The 19,214-nt window shown below is 40.0% G+C and overlaps 1 protein-coding gene across 4 annotated transcripts in view; it reads right to left on the reverse strand.

Annotated features, from left to right (window-relative positions):
• Nucleotides 1-19,214, reverse strand: part of EXOC4 (exocyst complex component 4) — an 830,068-nt gene that overhangs the window by 744,152 nt on the left and 66,702 nt on the right. For all 4 annotated transcript variants that reach the window (XM_049894654.1, XM_049894656.1, XM_049894657.1 and 1 more), the window contains exon 5: nt 16,423-16,532. In XM_049894654.1, the coding sequence (XP_049750611.1) occupies nt 16,423-16,532 (110 nt within the window). The remainder of the gene's footprint in view (nt 1-16,422; nt 16,533-19,214) is intronic.

The following is a 19,214-nucleotide window of genomic DNA, read 5'->3' on the forward strand; positions in this document are numbered from 1 at the left end:
TTAAAAAAAATCATTCACAATAACAACAACAAAAGTAATAAAGTAGTAAGGAATACACCTATCAAAAGACTAGCCAGACATTTATAAATCTAAACAATTAAAAGAAGAAGTAATTCTGAATTCATAGACGGGAAGACTCAGTAAATGATGCAAATTCTCTCTAATTACTCTACAACTTAAATAAAATTACAATCAAAATCCCAGTAAGATTATTAATGGAGCCTGACACCCTCATTTTAAGATGCATATGGAAGAGTGAAGGGCCAAGAATAGCACAGATAATTCTGAACGTGAGCAAGTTGGGAATATTTCTCTTACCATATATCAAAATAAATGATAAAGTTATAGATGTTAAGACACTATTATATTAGTGCAGAGATAGACAAATTGCCCAGTGGAGCAAAAGACTCTATAAAAACCCACAGACGTGAAAACGTATGATGAAAGTGGCATTAAAACTCAGTGGGTTGTATCCCCAAGTACTTTTCAATAAACATTCAGTTCCCAAACCAGGTATTATATACCATTTTTTAGCGTATTTTTTCAGAAAACTATGCTTTCTCTTCTATAATTTAATAAAAATCAAGCATTGTACATTTGCTGTTAAATGATACAGAGTGGAGATTTACCTGTAATGACTGGATATTATGAATTTTATTAATAGTTGCATTAAAACAAATTTAAGAATACAAAAAAAAAAAAAAAAACCTCAGTGGGGACTCTGTACTGTCTCTTCAACTTTGCAAATAAAAAGTCTATTTTAAAAATTGTAAAAGTAAACGAAAATTAAGGAGCCCTGGTGGCGCAATTGTTAAGCACCCAACTGCTAACCAAAACGTTGGCAGTTCAAACCCATCTGGCTCCACAGAAGAAAAGACCAGGCAATTTGCTCCCTAAAGATTAGAGCCCAGGAAACTGTATGGGACAGTTCTCCTCTGTTACACAGGGTGCCTATGAGTCAGAATCCACTCAAGAGCACAAAACGACAAAAACAACAAATGAAAATTAACTAACAATGGATCAATGACCTAAATACAAGGAAGAAAACCATAAACTCTTAGAAGAAAACAAGGGTAAAGCTTCAAGACCTTTCTTTAAACAATGAATGCATAGATATGACACCAAAGCACATGCAACAAATGAAAAAAAAGATATAATCAAAACTAAAAATTTTTGTGCATCAAAGAACGTTATCCAAAAGATAAACATACATCCTACAAAACAGAAGAAAATATGTCATCACCATATATCTGGTAAGGGTTTAATACCCAGAATATATAAACAACACCTACAACTCCACAACAAAAAGACAAGGAACCCAATTAAAAAATAAGCAAAGGACTTGAAAAAACATTTCTACAAAGAAAATATACAGCCAATAAGCATATGAAAAGATGCTCCAAGTCATTAGTCATCAGGGAAATGCAAATCAAAACCACAATGAGGTACCACTTCAGACCCACCAGGATGGCTATTAACAGAAAGACAAAAAATAAACAGTGTTGAGGAGGATGTGGAGAAATTAGAACCCTCAGGCATTGCTGGTGGGAATGCAAAATGGTGCAGCTGTTGAGGAAAAAAGTTTAGACACAGCTTGGCGTTCCCTCAAAAAGCGAAACACAGAATTACTATGTGATCCAACAATTCTACACCTAGGTATATACCCCAAAGTCTTGAAAGCAGAGACTCAGGTACTTGTACATCAGTGTTCATTGCAGTACTACGCACAAGAGCCAAAAGATGGAAACCACTGAGGTGTCCATCAACAGTGAATGGATAAACAAGAAGTGGTAGAAACATACAATGAAATATTACTCAATCATAAAGAGAAATTAGGCTCTAATACATTCTAAAACATGCAGGAACCTTAAAAACATTATGTTAAGTGAAATAAGTCAGTCATAAAAAGGCAAATATTATATGATCCCACACACACGAAATATCTAGAATAGACAAATGCACAGAGACCAAAACTTATTAGTGGTTACTGGGACCTGGGTTGGGGTGGGGGGTGATGGGGAGTTACTGCTTAAGGGGTACTGGGTATTTCTTTGGGACGATGAAAAACTTTTGGAAATAGACAGTGTTGAAGGTTGTACATGGTGAATGTAATTGATGCCACTGAATTGTACACTTGAAAATGGTTAAAATGGCAAACGTTTTTGTTATATACATTGTATTACAATAAAGTATATATAGAGAGAGAGAGATATTGTCAATAAATAAAAAGATTTTTTAAAAGTCAGTGGGGGAGGGGGCCAAGATGGCTGACTAGGTAGACGCTACCTCGGATCCCTCTTGCAACAAAGACTTGGAAAAACAAGTGAATCCATCACATACATGACAAGCTATGAACCCTGAACAACAAACACAGATTTAAAGAGTGGACCTGAGTGACAGAGACGGAGAACGAACAACTACGGGGAACCAGTGACTCTTTTCGGAGCCTGGAGCCAGCGTCCCAGTCAGGTAACCCTGGCGCCAGGCTTAGGACTGGGCGCAGGGGAGCTGAACACGACATCTGTGATGGCCCAAACACAGGGCGCAGCCCTACCCCCCTGAACTGACCCCGGGAGGGGGCCCAGCAGGTCCGCATGGACGGCGTGGCAATGCAGCTGGAGGGAGAAGTCCCCGGGAGGCAGTGACTGGTTTTGGAGCTGGGAGTGCAGCATCCCAGCCAGGGAACCTTGGCGTCGGGCTTTGGACTGGGCACAGGGGAGCTGAACGCGGCATCTGGTCACGGCACAAACACGGGGCGCAGCCCTACTCCCCCGAACTAACACCGGAAGGGGGCCCAGCCAGTCCACGGGGGTGGCGCGGCAACACGGCTAGCGGGACGAGAAGTCCCCAGGAGGCAGCGACTGATTTTGGAGCCGGGAGTGCAGCGTCCCAGCAGGGGATCCTTGACGCTGGGCTTTGGACTGGCAGTGGAGGATCTGACCGCAGCTTCAGCGGGCCAGACCCTCGAGGACAATCTCCACACAGCCAGCACACACAGGCAACACGCCCCTCGGGAATCTCAGATAAAATAGTCATCCCAAGCAAGACAAGCAACTTTGGCTATATTCCGGGGTGCTACTCTCTGCTGTTTTTCCGAACCCTCCCCTCCCCTTCCCAGGCGGCTTCATTAACATTGGAATTTCCTGAGCCAGAGGGAGAACGGCTCCGGCTCCGCGCCTTTGCTTTTCCATTTTTTTTTTTTGGTCTTTTCCTAACCCATTCTTCCGGCCTGAGAGAAGCAACCACAAAAAACCCAGGGACCAAAAATCCTTCCCTAATTGGACTAAAAACACAGAACCAGCTACAGCCAAGCATATATGATCCAAATCTCGGGCTTTCATCCTTACAGGGAACAAGGACGCTGTTATAATGCAAAGGCAGTTCTGACCGGGATCTGACTACATTTTTTTTAGCGGATTTACTGGAAAAACAAGTTTCCCAGGTCTGATATCTCTACTTATTCAACAAAGCCCTAACTGACCCACAACAGGGAACTGAGGGCTGAAGCTCCCCCCAGACCACCTAGCCTCTTGCCTTAGGGGTCTAAGGAGGATGACACCTACCAATCAGTAGAGGTACTTGCACTGGGGGCCTAAGGTACAGCTGCAGAGCCTTCCCACCAAGGTGCTATATGAATAGAGACAGACCAACCTCACTGCCACTCGGGGGAAGCCTGTCAGCATCCTGCCCCACCTGGAGTGTGAACCCTAGCTGCTGATAGAATCTGGTGCACACAACTATCACCACTACTTCTCGAGGTGGATAGGTGTTAGGGTGCAGCACACACTTGATGACCCAAAATCAGATTCTACTCAAGAATAGTGAATAGACTCAGGCATATATATCTGGCAACGGCCCAAACCAGCTGGTAATAGGTCATAAGTAAGTCAAGGGCTACAAGAAACAAGACAGCACAATCTAGTAGCCCACCCACGTATACTGAAAGAAAACAAAACAAGATAAGACTCAGTCAGCAATTACAGAATAAACCACTACTTTATATCTTAGTGATGGCTCAGAGACAGGAGTAGATATCAAACCACATAAAGAAGCAGACCATGACACCTTCTACAACCCCCCCAAAAAAAGAATCAAAATCTTTCCCAAATGAAGATACTATCCTGGAATTATCAGATACAGAATATAAAAAACTAATTTACAGAATGCTTCAAGACATCAGGGATGACCTCAGAAACGAAATAAGGCAAACCGCAGAAAAAGCCAAGGAACACACTGATAAAACAGCTGAAGAACTCAAAAAGATTATTCAAGAACATAGTGGAAAAATTAATAAGTTGCAAGAATCCATAGAGAAACAGCATGTAGAAATGCATAAGATTAACAATAAAATTACAGAATTAGACAATGCAATAGGAAGTCAGAGGAGCAGACTCGAGCAATTAGAATGCAGATTGGGAAATCCGGAGGACCAGGGAATTAACACCAACATAGCTGAAAAAAAATCAGATAAAAGAATTTAAAAAAATGAAGAAACCCTAAGAATCATGTGGGACTCAACCAAGAAAGATAACTTGCGTGTGATTGGAGTCCCAGAACAGGGAGGGAGGACAGAAAACACGGAGAAAATAGTTGAAGATCTGCTGACAGAAAACTTCCCTGACATCATGAAAGACGAAAGGATATCTATCTAAGATGCTCATCGAACCCCATTTAAGATTGATCCAAAAATAAAAACGCCAAGACAATTATCATCAAGCTTGCCAAAACCAAAGATAAAGAGAAAATTTTAAAAGCAGCCAGGGAGAAAAGAAAGGTCTCCTTCAAGGGAGAATAAATAAGTTCAGACTACTCAGCAGAAACCATGCAGGCAAGAAGGGAATGGGACGACATATACAGAGCACTGAAGAAGAAAAACTGCCAGCCAAGGATCAAATATCCAGCAAAACTCTCTCTGAAATATGAAGGCAAAATTAAGATATTTACAGATAAACACAAGCTTAGAGAACTCGCAAAAACCAAACCAAACCTACAAGAAATACTAAAAGGAAATTGTTTGGTCAGAAAACCAATAATATCAGATACCAGCACAACACAAGGTCACAGAACAGAACATCCTGATATCAACTCAAACAGGGAAATCACAAAAACAAATTAAGATTAATTAAAAAAAAAAAAATGCTCCAAACAGGGAATCACTGAAGTCAATATGTAAAAGATCACAATAATCAAAAAGAGGGACTAAATACAGGTGGCATAGAACTGCCATACGGAGAGGGACACAAGGCGATATAGGACAATACAAGTTAGGTTTTTACTTAGAAAAATAGGGGTAAATATTAAGGTAACCACAAAGAGGTATAACAACTCCATAACTCAAGAGAAAAGCCAAGAAAAACGTAACAACTCAACAAACATAAAGTCGAACACTACGAAAATGAGGATCTCACAATTTACTAAGAAAAACATCTCAGCACAAAAAAGTATGTGGAAAAATGAAATTGTCAACAACACACATAAAAAGGCATCAAAATGACAACACTAAACACTTATTTATCTATAATTACGTTGAATGTAAATGGACTAAATGCACCAATAAAGAGACAGAGAGTCACAGACTGGATAAAGAAACACGATCCGTCTACATGCTGCCTACAAGAGACACACCTTAGACTTAGAGACACAAACAAACTAAAACTCAAAGGATGGAAAAAAATATATCAAGCAAACAATAAGCAAAAAAGAAGAGGAGTAGCAATATTAATTTCTGACAAAATAGACTTTAGACTTAAATCCACCACAAAGGATAAAGGACACTACATAATGATAAAAGGGACAATTGATCAGGAAGACATAACCATATTAAATATTTATGCACCCAATGACAGGGCTGCAAGATACATAAATCAAATTTTAACAAAACTTGAAAGTGAGATAGACACTTCCACAATTATAGTAGGAGACTTCAACACACCACTTTCGGAGAAGGACAGGACATCCAGTAAGAAGCTCAATAGAGACACGGAAGATCTACTTACAACAATCAACCAACTTGACCTCATTGACTTATACAGAACTCTCCACCCAACTGCTGCAAAATATACTTTTTTTTCTAGCGCACATGGAATATTCTCTAGAATAGACCACGTATTAGGTCATAAAACAAACCTTTGCAGAGTCCAAAACATCCAAATATTACAAAGCATCTTCTCAGACCACAAGGCAATAAAACTAGAAATCAATAACAGAAAAACTAGGGAAAAGAAATCAAATACTTGGAAAATGAACAATACCCTCCTGAAAAAAGACTGGGTTATAGAAGACATCAAGGAGGGAATAAGGAAATTCATAGAATGCAACGAGAATGAAAATACTTCCTATCAAAACCTCTGGGACACAGCAAAAGCAGTGCTCAGAGGCCAATTTATATCGATAAATGCACACATACAAAAGGAAGAAAGAGCCAAAAGCAGAGAACCGTCCCTACAACTTGAACAAATAGAAAGTGAGCAACAAAAGAATCCATCAGGCACCAGAAGAAAACAAATAATAAAAGTTAGAGCTGAACTAAATGAATTAGAGAACAGAAAAACAATTGAAAGAATTAACAAAGCCAAAAGCTGGTTCTTTGAAAAAATTAACAAAATTGATAAACCACTGGCTAGACTGACTAAAGAAATACAGGAAAGGAAACAAATAACCCGAATAAGAAACGAGAAGGGCCACATTACAACAGACCCAACTGAAATTAAAAGAATCATTTCAGATTATTATGAAAAATTGTACTCTAACAAATTTGCAAACCTAGAAGAAATGGATGAATTCCTGGAAAAACACTACCTACCTAAACTAACACATTCAGAAGTAGAACAACTAAATAGACCCATAACAAAAAAGAGATTGAAACGGTAATGAAAAAACTCCCAACAAAAAAAAAGCCCTGGCCCGGACGGCTTCACTGCAGAGTTCTACCAAACTTTCAGAGAAGAGTTAACACCACTACTACTGAAGGTATTTCAAAGCATAGAAAATGACATAATACTACCCAACTCATTCTATGAAGCCACCATCTCCCTGATACCAAAACCAGGTAAAGACATCACAAAAAAAGAAAATGACAGACCTATATCCCTCATGAACATAGATGCAAAAATCCTCAACAAAATTCTAGCCAATAGAATTCAACAACATATCAAATAAATAATTCACCCTGATCAAGTGGGATTTATACCAGGTATGCAAGGCTGGTTTAATATCAGAAAAACCATTAATGTAATCCACCACATAAATAAAACAAAAGACAAAAACCACATGATCTTATCAATTGATGCAGAAAAGGCATTTGACAAAGTTCAACTCCCTTTTATGATAAAAACTCTCACCAAAGTAGGAATTGAAGGAAAATTCCTCAACATAATAAAGGGCATATATGCAAAGCCAACAGCCAACATCATTCTAAATGGAGAGAACCTGAAAGCATTTCGCTTGAGAACGGGAACCAGACAAGGATGCCCTTTATCACCGCTCTTATTCAACATCGTGCTAGAAGTCCTAGCCAGGGCAATTAGGCTAGACAAAGAAATAAAGGGCAACCAGATTGGCAAGGAGGAAGTAAAATTATCTCTATTTGCAGATGACATGATCTTATACACAGAAATCCCTAAGGAATCCTCCAGAAAACTACTGAAACTAATAGAAGAGTTTGGCAGAGTCTCAAGTTATAAAATAAACATACAAAAATCATTTGTATTCCTCTACATCAACAAAAAGAACACCGAAGAGGAAATAACCAAATCAATACCATTCACGGTAGCCCCCAAGAAGATAAAATACTTAGGAATAAATCTTACCAAGGATGTAAAAGACCTATACAAAGAAAACTACAAAGCTCTACTACAAGAAATTCAAAAGGACCTACTTAAGTGGAAAAACATACCTTGGTCATGGATAGGAAGACTTAACATAGTAAAAATGTCTATTCTACCAAAAGCCACCTATACATACAATGCACTTCCGATCCAAATTCCAATGTCATTTTTTAAGGTGATAGAGAAACAAATCACCAACTTCATATGGAAGGGAAAGAAGCCCCGGATAAGCAAAGCATTACTGAAAAAGAAGAAGAAAGTGGGAGGCCTCACTCTACCTGATTTCAGAACCTATTATACAGCCACAGTAGTCAAAACAGCCTGGTATTGGTACAACAACAGGCACATAGACCAGTGGAACAGAATTGAGAACCCAGATATAAATCCAACCACATATGAGCACCTGATATTTGACAAAGGCCCAGCGTCAGTTAATTGGGGAAAAGATAGTCTTTTTAACAAATGGTACTGGCATAATTGGATATCCATTTGCAAAAAAATGAAACATACCTCACACCAAGCACAAAAACTAACTCCAAGTGGATCAAAGACCTAAACATAAAGACTAAAACGATAAAGATCATGGAGGAAAAAATAGGGACAACCCTAGGAGCCCTAATACAAGGCATAAACAGAATACAAAACATTACCATAAATGATGAAGAGAAACCAGATAACTGGGAGCTCCTAAAAATCAAACACCTATGCTCATCTAAAGACTTCACCAAAAGAGTAAAAAGACCACCTACAGACTGGGAAAGAATTTTCAGCTATGATATCTCCGACCAGCGCCTGATCTCTAAAATCTACATGACTCTGTCAAAACTCAACCACAAAAAGACAAACAACCCAATCAAGAAGTGGGCAAAGGAAATGAACACACACTTCACTAAAGAGGATATTCAGGCAGCTAACAGATACATGAGAAAATGCTCTCGATCATTAGCCATTAGAGAAATGCAAATTAAAACTACGATGAGATTCCATCTCACTCCAACAAGGCTGGCATTAATCCAAAAAACACAAAATAATAAATGTTGGAGAGGCTGCAGAGAGATTGGAACTCTTATACAGTGCTGGTGGGAATGTCAAATGGTACAACCACTTTGGAAATCTATCTGGCGTTATCTTAAACAGTTAGAAATAGAACTACCATACAACCCAGAAATCCCACTTCTTGGAATATACCCTAGAGATACAAGAGCCTTCACACAAACAGATATATGCACACCCATGTTTATTGCAGCTCTGTTTACAATAGCAAAAAGCTGGAAGCAACCAAGGTGTCCATCAATGGATGAATGGGTAAATAAACAGTGGTATATTCACACAATGGAATACTACGCATCGATAAAGAACAGTGACGAATCTGTGAAACATTTCATAACATGGAGGAACCTGGAAGGCATGATGCTGAGCGAAATCAGTCAGAGGCCAAAGGACAAATATTGTATAAGACCACTATTATAAGATCTTGAGAAATAGTATAAACTGAGAAGAACACATACTTTTGTGGTTACGAGGGGGGAGGGAGAGGGTTTTTTACTGATTAGTTAGTAGATAAGAACTGCTTTAGGTGAAGGGAAGGACAACACTCAATACATGGAAGGTCAGCCGAATTGGACTAGACCAAAAGCAAAGAAGTTTCCGGGATAAAATGAATGCTTCAAAGGTCAGCAGAGCAAGGGCAGGGGTTTGGGAACCATGCTCTAAGGAGACTTCTAAGTCAATTGGCAAAATAATTCTATTATGAAAACATTCTGCATCCCACTTTGAAATGTGGCATCTGGGGTCTTAAATGCTAACGAGCAGCCATCTAAGATGCATCAATTGGTCTCAACCCACCTGGATCAAAGGAGAATGAAGAACACCAACGCCACATGATAACTAAGAGCCCAAGAGACAGAAAGGGCCACATGAACCAGAGACCTACATTATCCTGAGACCAGAAGAACTAGTTGGTGCCCGGCCACAATTGATGACTGCCCTCACAGGGAGCACAATAGAGAACCCCTGAGGGAGCAGGAGATCAGTGGGATGCAGACCCCAAATTCTCATGAAAATACCATACTTAATGGTCTGACTGTGACTAGAGGAATCCCGGCGGGCATGGTCCCCAAACCTTTTGTTGGCACAAGACAGGAACCCTTCCCGAAGACAACTCATCAGACATGAAAGGGACTGGACAGTGGGTAGGAGAGAGATGCTGAAGAAGAGTGAGCTAATTATATCAGGCGGACACTTGAGACTGTGGTGGCATCTCCTGTCTGGAGAGGGGATGGGAGGATAGAGAGAGTAGGAAGCTGGCAAAATTGTCACGAAACGAGAGACTGGAAGGGCTGACTCATTAGGGGGAGAGCAAGTGGGAGTAAGGAGTAAGATGTATATAAACTTATATGTGACAGACTGACTTGATTTCTAAACGTTCACTTGAAGCTCAATAAAAGTTAATAAAAAAAAAAACTCAATCACTAATGATGAAAAGAAGTCAATGAAAACATAAATTCCAAATAGCTTGAGAGACCTAAGTTTTAAAAGTAAACCTATAAAATACTAAGAAAACACAAGCAAATATATTTTAGGAAATCATACTAGAAAACGGTTTCTTAAGACAGGAGTACAGATTATATAGAAAAATATTGATGACCTTAACTACATTAAAATAAAATGTAACACATCTGTACAATAATAAGAAAACATAAAGAAGATAAGCTGTAAGCAGCTATAGGCAAGCAACCAATTAACAGAAAAATGATTGGTATACACTTAAGTGCCCTACGTACTAAGGAAGAAATGGCATAATAAACTGAACAACAGGCAACTCACAGAAGAGATATAAATTGTCCATATACATGCCACTAGAAACCAGAGAAATGTAAGCTACAAACACAAAGTCTGTCAGAATTGCAAAAATTAATTTACAAAAATTGTTTAAGTCTAACAAAACCAATTTTAAAGTCAAGGAAGGAGAGAAATAAATTATATACTGCTGGGAGGAGTCTGTGGAAAATAAGTTTAAAATGCACAACATTTCTATATACACACATGCACCCTAAGAGCACAGCTTCCCAACTTTTTGTGCATTGTGTATGTACGGTTACTAAAAGGAGCCCTGGTGGCGCAGTGGTTAAGAGCTTGGTTCTTAACCAAAAGGTCGGCAGTTCGGATTCACCATCCGCTCCTTGGAAACCCTACAAGGCAGTTCTATTCTGTCCTCTAGGGTCACTATGGGAAACCCTGGTGACATAGTGGTTAAGTGCTTCAGCTGCTAACCAAAAGGTCGGCAGTTCGAATCCACCAGGCGCTCCTTGGAAACTCTTGTGGGGAAGTTCTACTCTGTCCTACAGGGTCACTATGAGTCGGAATCGACTCGACGGCAACAGGTTTAACGCGTAGGGTCACTATGAGTCAGAATCAACTCCAGGGCAACAGGTTTTCTTTTTTTTTTTTTTTTGATCTGGGGTAGAGAGAGAAGAAAGGAATCGAAGGATTTGTGGCCATCAAGTCAATTTCAACTCATGGTGACCGTAAAGGACAGGATAGAGCTGCCCCATAGCATTTCCAAGGCTGTAATTTTTCTGGATGCAGACTGCACATCTTTCTCCCATGGAGCAGCTGGAGGGTCCAAAGTGCTGACATTTCAGTTAGCAGCTCAGCATTTTAATCACTGAGCCATCAGGGCTCCTTCATTGTGCCTATAATGTTTTATTTCTTGAAAAAAGAGAATCTGAAGCAAATATTAAGGTTTATTAATCTCGTGGGAAGTACATAGGGCGATGGTTATAGTGAGCTCCAAAATATACAACATGAATAATATAATACTTTATATTTAAAAATAGGTACTTTATAAAAGATACGTATCATGAAATCATGGTAGTAATGGATTTCTTAAAACAAAAGGAATACAAATGATAATGGATAAATTTTAAAATAATTAAAAATTATCTTAAATAAAAGTTAATTTAAATAAACTCTGGCCTTGCTTTATTTTTACATTTAGAAATATCTGAACTACTAATTCCACCATTCTGTTTTGTCTCGCTTGTATACAGTCCTCAACTCCACTTATGAACAATCATGTTGTTAGGAGCCATTGGTTGGTTCTGATTTCATAACAACCCCACGTACAACAGAATGAAACACTGCCGGGTCCTGCGTCATCCTCACAATCATTGTTATGCTTGAGCCCATTGTTGCAGCCACTGCGTTAATCCATCTTGTTGAGGGTCTTCCTCTTTTTCAATGACCCTCTACTTTACCAAGCAGGATGTCCTTCTCCAGGGACTGATCCCTCTTGATAACATGTCCAAAGTACGTAAGACGTAGTCTTGCCATCCTTGCTTCTAAGGAGCTTTCTGCCTGTGCTTCCTCTAAGACAGATTTGTTTGTTCTTCTGGCAGTCCATGGTACAGTCAATGTTCTTCACCAGCACCAGAATTCAAAGGCACCAATTCTTCTTCAAACTTCCTTATTCATTGTCCAGTTTTTGCATGCATATGAGAAATTCACAAAGATATTCACTAAGAGCACTAAAAGCAAACATAAGGACACTTTAGAAAGAGGTGACAAGATGCCAAGGGAGGCTCTGATCTAAGGACAGCAGTAACTCAAAAGACATCGCATTATTTCTGAGAATCTAATTTTAACTTTCTAAACAAGGGAGTGCCAAGAAGAGAAACTTCATGTCCTCTTATTTCATGTGTATGCATCTCAGGATACATAGCTCCCATTCCAAACAGAGCGAATTTTTAAAATATCAGACCAAAAATCCTTACGGTAAATATCAAGTCTCAGAACAAGACGTTGTGAAATAAAAAGCACGTTAAAAAAGAAACGCCAGCAAGAGGGAAAAAATGACTTGGTATGTGCTCTCTTTAGCTGTTATTGCTTAAACTAAGACAGTAAAAAAAGAAAAGAAGCAAGAAGTCCAGTCCCATTACAGTCATATTCACAGCAATCCCAGCAGTAGATTGAATAAAATGAATGAAGAAGCCACAAATGAAATGCCTGTGTACCCTGGGAGTAATCGCTCAGTCAAAATGTTCCAAAGTAAGCTTGCCAAATGAAGGGACATCCTGCGAGTCCAGAAGCTTAAGCCAACATTCTCCTACAATCATTGGCTTTACTCCACACTTGTACCGTCCTTCTACCTAAGTTACAGTTGAATTGCTACATCTAAATTAGACATTAGCTTCCCTGAAAAAACCGTGACTGATGAAGATAATAAGAAAGGCTTACAAAAATGCATCCCCCTGACTATTTAGAGTGGAAACAGCATGAGGCTAGGCTCCAACAACGACCATCTTGGTTGAACTTGGACCTATCACTCAGTCTTTCTGGATTCAGTTTCCACCTTTGTAAAATTAGTTTAAAAATAATACCTGATTAACCAATAAGCATAAGCAGCTTTTCATATGTTTACTAGTATGGGTTCCCCCTTTACGCAAACTGCCTGCCCATATTTGTGTCTACTTTTCTATTAGCTTGTCTTATGGATTTATAGGAGTTCTTTATATATTCTGGATATGTAACCCATCAGATAAATGCCAATCTTTCCATGTACACAAACCACTTTGAGTCTCTTTGGTGAGCTGCCTACTGTTTGTCCAGGTTTTTATTATACCACTTCTTTTCCTCATTAATATGTAGGAACATTAAGTAGATGCTAATCATTTTCCTGTTAATAGGCTGCTTATGTCTGTCAATCCATGGCTTGACTTCGCACTTTTGGTTAGCAGCTGTAGCACTTAGCCACTAAAAGTCAGAGAGATGCGACACGAGCAGGATGTGACCCACCATTGTTAGCTTTGAAGACGAAGGAAAGGGCCGTGAGCCAAGGAATGTGGTGACTGCTAAAAGCTAGAAAAGTCAAATAAATGGATTCTCCCCTAGAGCCTCCAGGAAGGAATGCAGCCCTGCCAATCCCTTGATTTTTACGCAGTGAGACCCACATTTGGCTTCTGACCCACAGACCCGTGGGATAAAACATTCATGCTGCTTAAAATGCTAAATTTGTGGCAATTTGCTACGGCAGCAACAGAAAACTATACACAGCATCCCCAGCTTATTTCCAGCAAAACAAATGAGTCAGAAATGCGTACTCTGACGCCTGGCTCCAGAGCTGAAACCGTGGCTCCGCTGCTTGCCAGATGTATAAGCTTCACAGCTGTGTATGCTGAAGTTATTAACCTCCCTGTGCCTCAGTTTCCTTGTCTATAAAACAGGGCTAATGACAGTACCCATCTCATAAGATCACTGAATGATTAAATGACTTAAATCATGTAAAGCACCTAAAACATGGCTTCATACGTAGTATTAAACACGTGGTAACTACTAGTACTACTGACCTTCATCAATAATATTTTAACTACCTCTTTTTCAGTCACACACAGAAAAATCACAAGATCAACAGTCTTCAAAACAGCGAGAAAATCAACCTCCTAACAAAAAGGAAGGTCTGTACACATCTCTACAAGCAGTAGCCATCACGGTCCCAGCTCCATCAACTACCATGCCACTCTTCAAGAGTCTTTCCTGAAAACAAAGGAACACATGGCCAAAGTCACAGCGTCGCCATGAACTCTGCCGAGTAAATGCCAACTACAGGGCCTGACGGAAAAAGCGCCCATCAAAAATAAGAGCCACTTTATTAAAAATAATAAAAAAATAATAAATAATAATAAAAAATAATAGATGTAGCAAAATTAGTTTCTACTGAAATGTGCCATTAACTGGCATCTGTTCAGTTTATTGATATTTACACAGCCCTTTTAATTTGCAAAAAAGCCTGAGCTACAGTTTCTTCACAAACAATTAGAAACTGTATTTCACTTGGCCGCTGACTTGTCAACATTTCTGTAAAATGATATAATCAAGCTAAGTAGTGATGATTCACATTATAGAAACACAAAGATGTAACAACTGATAATTTCAACAGAAGGCAGGGGTAAAATATAAAAAATAAGTACAAACATATTTTCTGCTTAGTAATTCCACAGCTCTACAACAGCTCAAAGTATGTGTCAAAACTCAAAAAATAACACTACCACATTAGAAAAGAGGAGAAAACAAAGAGGCTAGCGTACAAACCTCTGTAGAGTATCCTAAGAAGAATACGCACTTAGGGTCTTCTTAAAAATCACTAATTAGTAGACTGGTAAAAGGAAAAGCTATTATAAAATAATTCCAATACTTTCCTACAATAAAAGTAATAAACTTCAAGATTTTAAGCCTAAATAAAGCTAAAATAATTTAAATGACATCTGAAAATGTAATTAAATACACTCCAGCAACAATACATTGTTAACTCTCAAAAGAAACATTTTCAGAGGGGGGATGGGAAGATAGAGAGAGAGGGAAGCTGGCAAAATTGTCAGGAAACGAGAGACTGAAAGGGCTGACTCAATAGGGGGAGAGCAAGTGGGAGAAGGGAGTAAGATGTACGTAAACTTACATGTGACAGACTGAATGGATTTGTAAATGTTCACTTGGAGCTTAATAAAAGTTAATTAAAAAAAAAAAAAGAAACATTTTCAATTTGTCACATAAAATGTATTGAGTCCAAATTATTTTTCTACCTTTTCATTATTTCAAGCTTAAGAACTATTCTTAAATTTTTATCTGAAAAGCCAACAACAATAGGTAATGCTATTTCTTTCAAAGGCACTGAGGACTTTGGCTGCTGCACATAAAGGCACCTGTGGGCATCCCTCAGGAGACACCCTGTCCTGTCTCGCCACCAAGGCTGCCACAGCAGAGAACTCTTAGAACTCTTCACTGAGGCCCACACAGTCTCTGAGCCCAGCTGAGTAGAGCTCTCTGAAGGGGCAGGCCTGAGGAACTCCAGAACTCCCCAAACCTCTGCATTCTGACTCTAAGTACGTTCTCCCTCCCGAGCCTTAAATTTTGCTTAAATTGGCTCTCCTCTCAATAGGATATCAGGTGGCCCCTAAGACAAAATGGGACTAGTTTGTGGATATTTCATCAAAGCACACCTGTGTGTGTCGGGGGGAAGGGTGTTGGGGGTGGAGGAACTATGCCAAAATTTTTATTTTGTCTTTTCATTTTGACGCTACATTCTTTAAAAAAAACTGTGTAAGTATTTTCGGGATCACCCAGATGACCGTCTTATAACCAAAACACGGGGATGCGGGGGAAGGCACACCACGAGGAGGGGCTGCCAGAGGATACAAAGGAGCCGGGATATAGGACAGGACCAAGCACAGACAGTACAGGAAGCAGCTGGGTGCAAGCTAGCAGGAACGATAGAGGCTATGGCAAACAGGAAAGTACACTCTACCAAAAAGCACCCAATTTAACTGGCAAAAAACAAGCAAAACACATCTACAGCTGGATTCAGCAGGCAGGCCAGGTTCAGCTGCTGCAAATACTTCAACTCTGATAAGGCAACAGGACCACCATCACTGTATATCTTACTCTCTCCAAGGGTCCCACCTTTGGGTAACGAAGAGTCACCACAGGCTCCCAGGCCTGGCTCAGGACCACCCACCCAGCTCCCCTGGGGTTCCCCACCTAGAAACCTTGAAACTGCAGCACAGGAACAAGAAGTTTAGTGGCTGAAGAATTAAATACTTACCACTAGAGCTTCCAGAAGTAGAATACTGCGAGGTATCAAGGAATTTCCTGGAAGTTGGGAGGTTTGTGACATCAATCAGAGGCCCAGGAGAAGCATCTTTCACGAGGGAGCTGAAGGGGGAAAGCAGCAGCAGTTACCACATTCTCCAATATCAGTTCAAGGTACAGTACAGGCCCATCTGAGCGCTCTTGTCATGGGCGCGCTTTACACTGTGACTTCCAACAACTCCCCAGTCTACTGCCAATAGAGCCGTGACTGTCACAGAGAGGCCTAAAGTATTCTAAGTGTCCCAACTATGTAAACTTTCATTTTGTCTTTTCATTTCCAAGTTACATTTCAGAAAACTATGGTAAGTATATTCTGAATCACATGGATGACCACTGTAGAACCAAATTATGCCAAGCAATCTCAGTACCCTCCTTTACTCTGTATCAAAAACTAATTTATCAACAAAGTAAGCTCAAATGGCATCAAGTCGTAATAACTGAATAAAAGTCTAACAGTAGTTAAACCGTATTTAGCTTGTGTTTTTCAATCTGGAGTTCTTGACATATTCTGGGGGTTTGCTACATTTACTTCTCATTAACAGAGGTTCATAAATTTCATCAAATCGAGAATCACAGCAATAAAAGGTGATCTAAAAACTCTCAAGCAGGTTAATTCTGTATTTGATTACCCATTTCACCTTTTCCAAAAAGGCTTAGCCCCTCACCTTAATGATTAACTTCTGAATCTCCAGAATAAACATATTAATTTTAAATGACACAAAAACTATAGAAACAATGAGAATTTCAAGTGAATTCCCATTTATGAGCGCCTGCTAAGCACAAGCATGTAGATGATGCAAAGGGAAAAACTACCTGCACCTCCCCTCAAGGACACAGCTGTATTGCATACACATCTCAGTCAAGTCCCCAAGCGTAAAGAGGCCAAAGCCATGGCTACCACCTCTTTCCACGTCCTCAGTAGCTGCCTTGGGAAGGGATTCTCACAGTGGGCTGCAAAGGGAGGCCAGGCAAAGCGGAAGCACGAAGAGATGGCACCCTGAGAAAGCTTTATCAAAATGAGAGGGGAGGATTATGCAACTCTGAAAAACATCCAATCCCACTGAGTGATACTGAGACATCCATTTCTCCCTCCCACATTCCTATGGAACCAAGGGGCTGAAAAAAAAAAAAAAAAAAAAACCCCGTTGCTGTCAAGTCAATTCTGACTCATAGTGACCCTATAGGACAGAGTAGAACTGCCCCATAGGGTTTCCAAGGAGCACCTCGTGGATCCAAACTGCGGACCTTTTGGTAAGCAGCTGTAGCACTTTACAATTACACCACCAGGGTTGTCAGGATGTGTTTATTTGCAAAGGAATAAAAAAATAAACATGCTCTTTCAGAAAACTTTGAAAAACAAACTTCATAGTGAAGGACAAAATTATCATTTAGGGTGTTACTTTTACTGAGTGCTGACAATGTGTGAGGCACTGTCCTAGCCCTTGAGGACAATGATGGAGGTCACTAACCTATCCTTTCACTTGTTACAGGGGAGAGGAAATCATTACTCAAGCAATCTTTGTGTCGCAGTGCTTAAGAGCTCAGCTGCTAAACAAAAGGTCAGCAGTTCAAACCCACCAGCTGCTCCTCGGAAGCCCTATGGGGCAGTTCTACTCTGTCCTATAGGGTCGCTATGAGTTGGAACTGACTCGACAGCAACAGGTTCTTTTTTGATTTATTATATGCTTGGCGCTGTGCTCAGTGCTAAGGATGCAAGTAAGGCTGAGACATGAGCTAAACCAAACTTAGCACATTTCTGATCGTTAGAATCATTTGCAGATTAATGTGAAATGTTAAGTATAAGAGACAAAAGTAACCAAAACCAAAAAACCAAACCCATTACCATCAAGTCGATTCCAACCCATAGCAACCCTGAACGATAGAACAGAATGAGCCCATAGGGTTTCCAAAGCTGTAATCTTTACGGAAGCAGACTGTCACATCTTTCTCCCATGGAACAGCTGCTGGGTTCAAGTTAGTGGCCAAGTGCTTAACCCTATGCCGCCAGGGCTCACAAAAGTGAAAGACGCGGCATTTATGAGAAACTGAGTGGGCAGTCAGTTCCCACAGCTCTTTTCCTACATTGAAAGCTATAGGTTCCTGCTTGCCTAGACTATCCTAAGAAAAGCCAATGGAACCATTCTGAAAAAATGAAAATTAATCTCTCTTACTAGTTTGGTCACTTCCAGGATAATGTAGCTACAAATCTGAACCTTCGAGTCCGATAATTTGTCACAACAGTTGGTCTCTTTAGAAAGTCAGTTAGATAACAGATTTCTGTTCTTTCATCTTGTATATATTCACAACTTCTGTCCTCTCATTTTTCCTTTCTCCAACCTCGTCTTCGCGGAATCCTGGTGGCACCGTGGTTAAGCACTCAGCTGCTAACCAAAAGTCAGCAGTTGGAACCCACCGGCAGCTCCGTGGGAGAAAGCTGTGACAGTGTGATTCCATGAGGATTTGCAGCCTTGGAAATCCTACGGGGCACTTCTGTTCTGTGCTATACGGTCACTACGAGTCAGAGTTGACTCGATGGCAACAGATTTGGTTGTTTTGATTACCTCAACTGCTTTTACCTTCATTTTACTCCAGTTGCAACACCTGCTCGACACACCTTGTTAGCCCCCTCGATGCACATGCCCAAAGAGTCAGAATAACCACTGATGCTCGTAGTGGTGCTACTGAGCAATTACGGTCCCTTAGTTACACTTGACTACTAATCTCAAGGTGGGAGGTTTGAACCTA

This window comes from Elephas maximus, chromosome 8 (assembly GCF_024166365.1).
Source record: "Elephas maximus indicus isolate mEleMax1 chromosome 8, mEleMax1 primary haplotype, whole genome shotgun sequence".
In the NCBI taxonomy this organism is placed as follows: Eukaryota; Metazoa; Chordata; class Mammalia; order Proboscidea; family Elephantidae; genus Elephas; species Elephas maximus.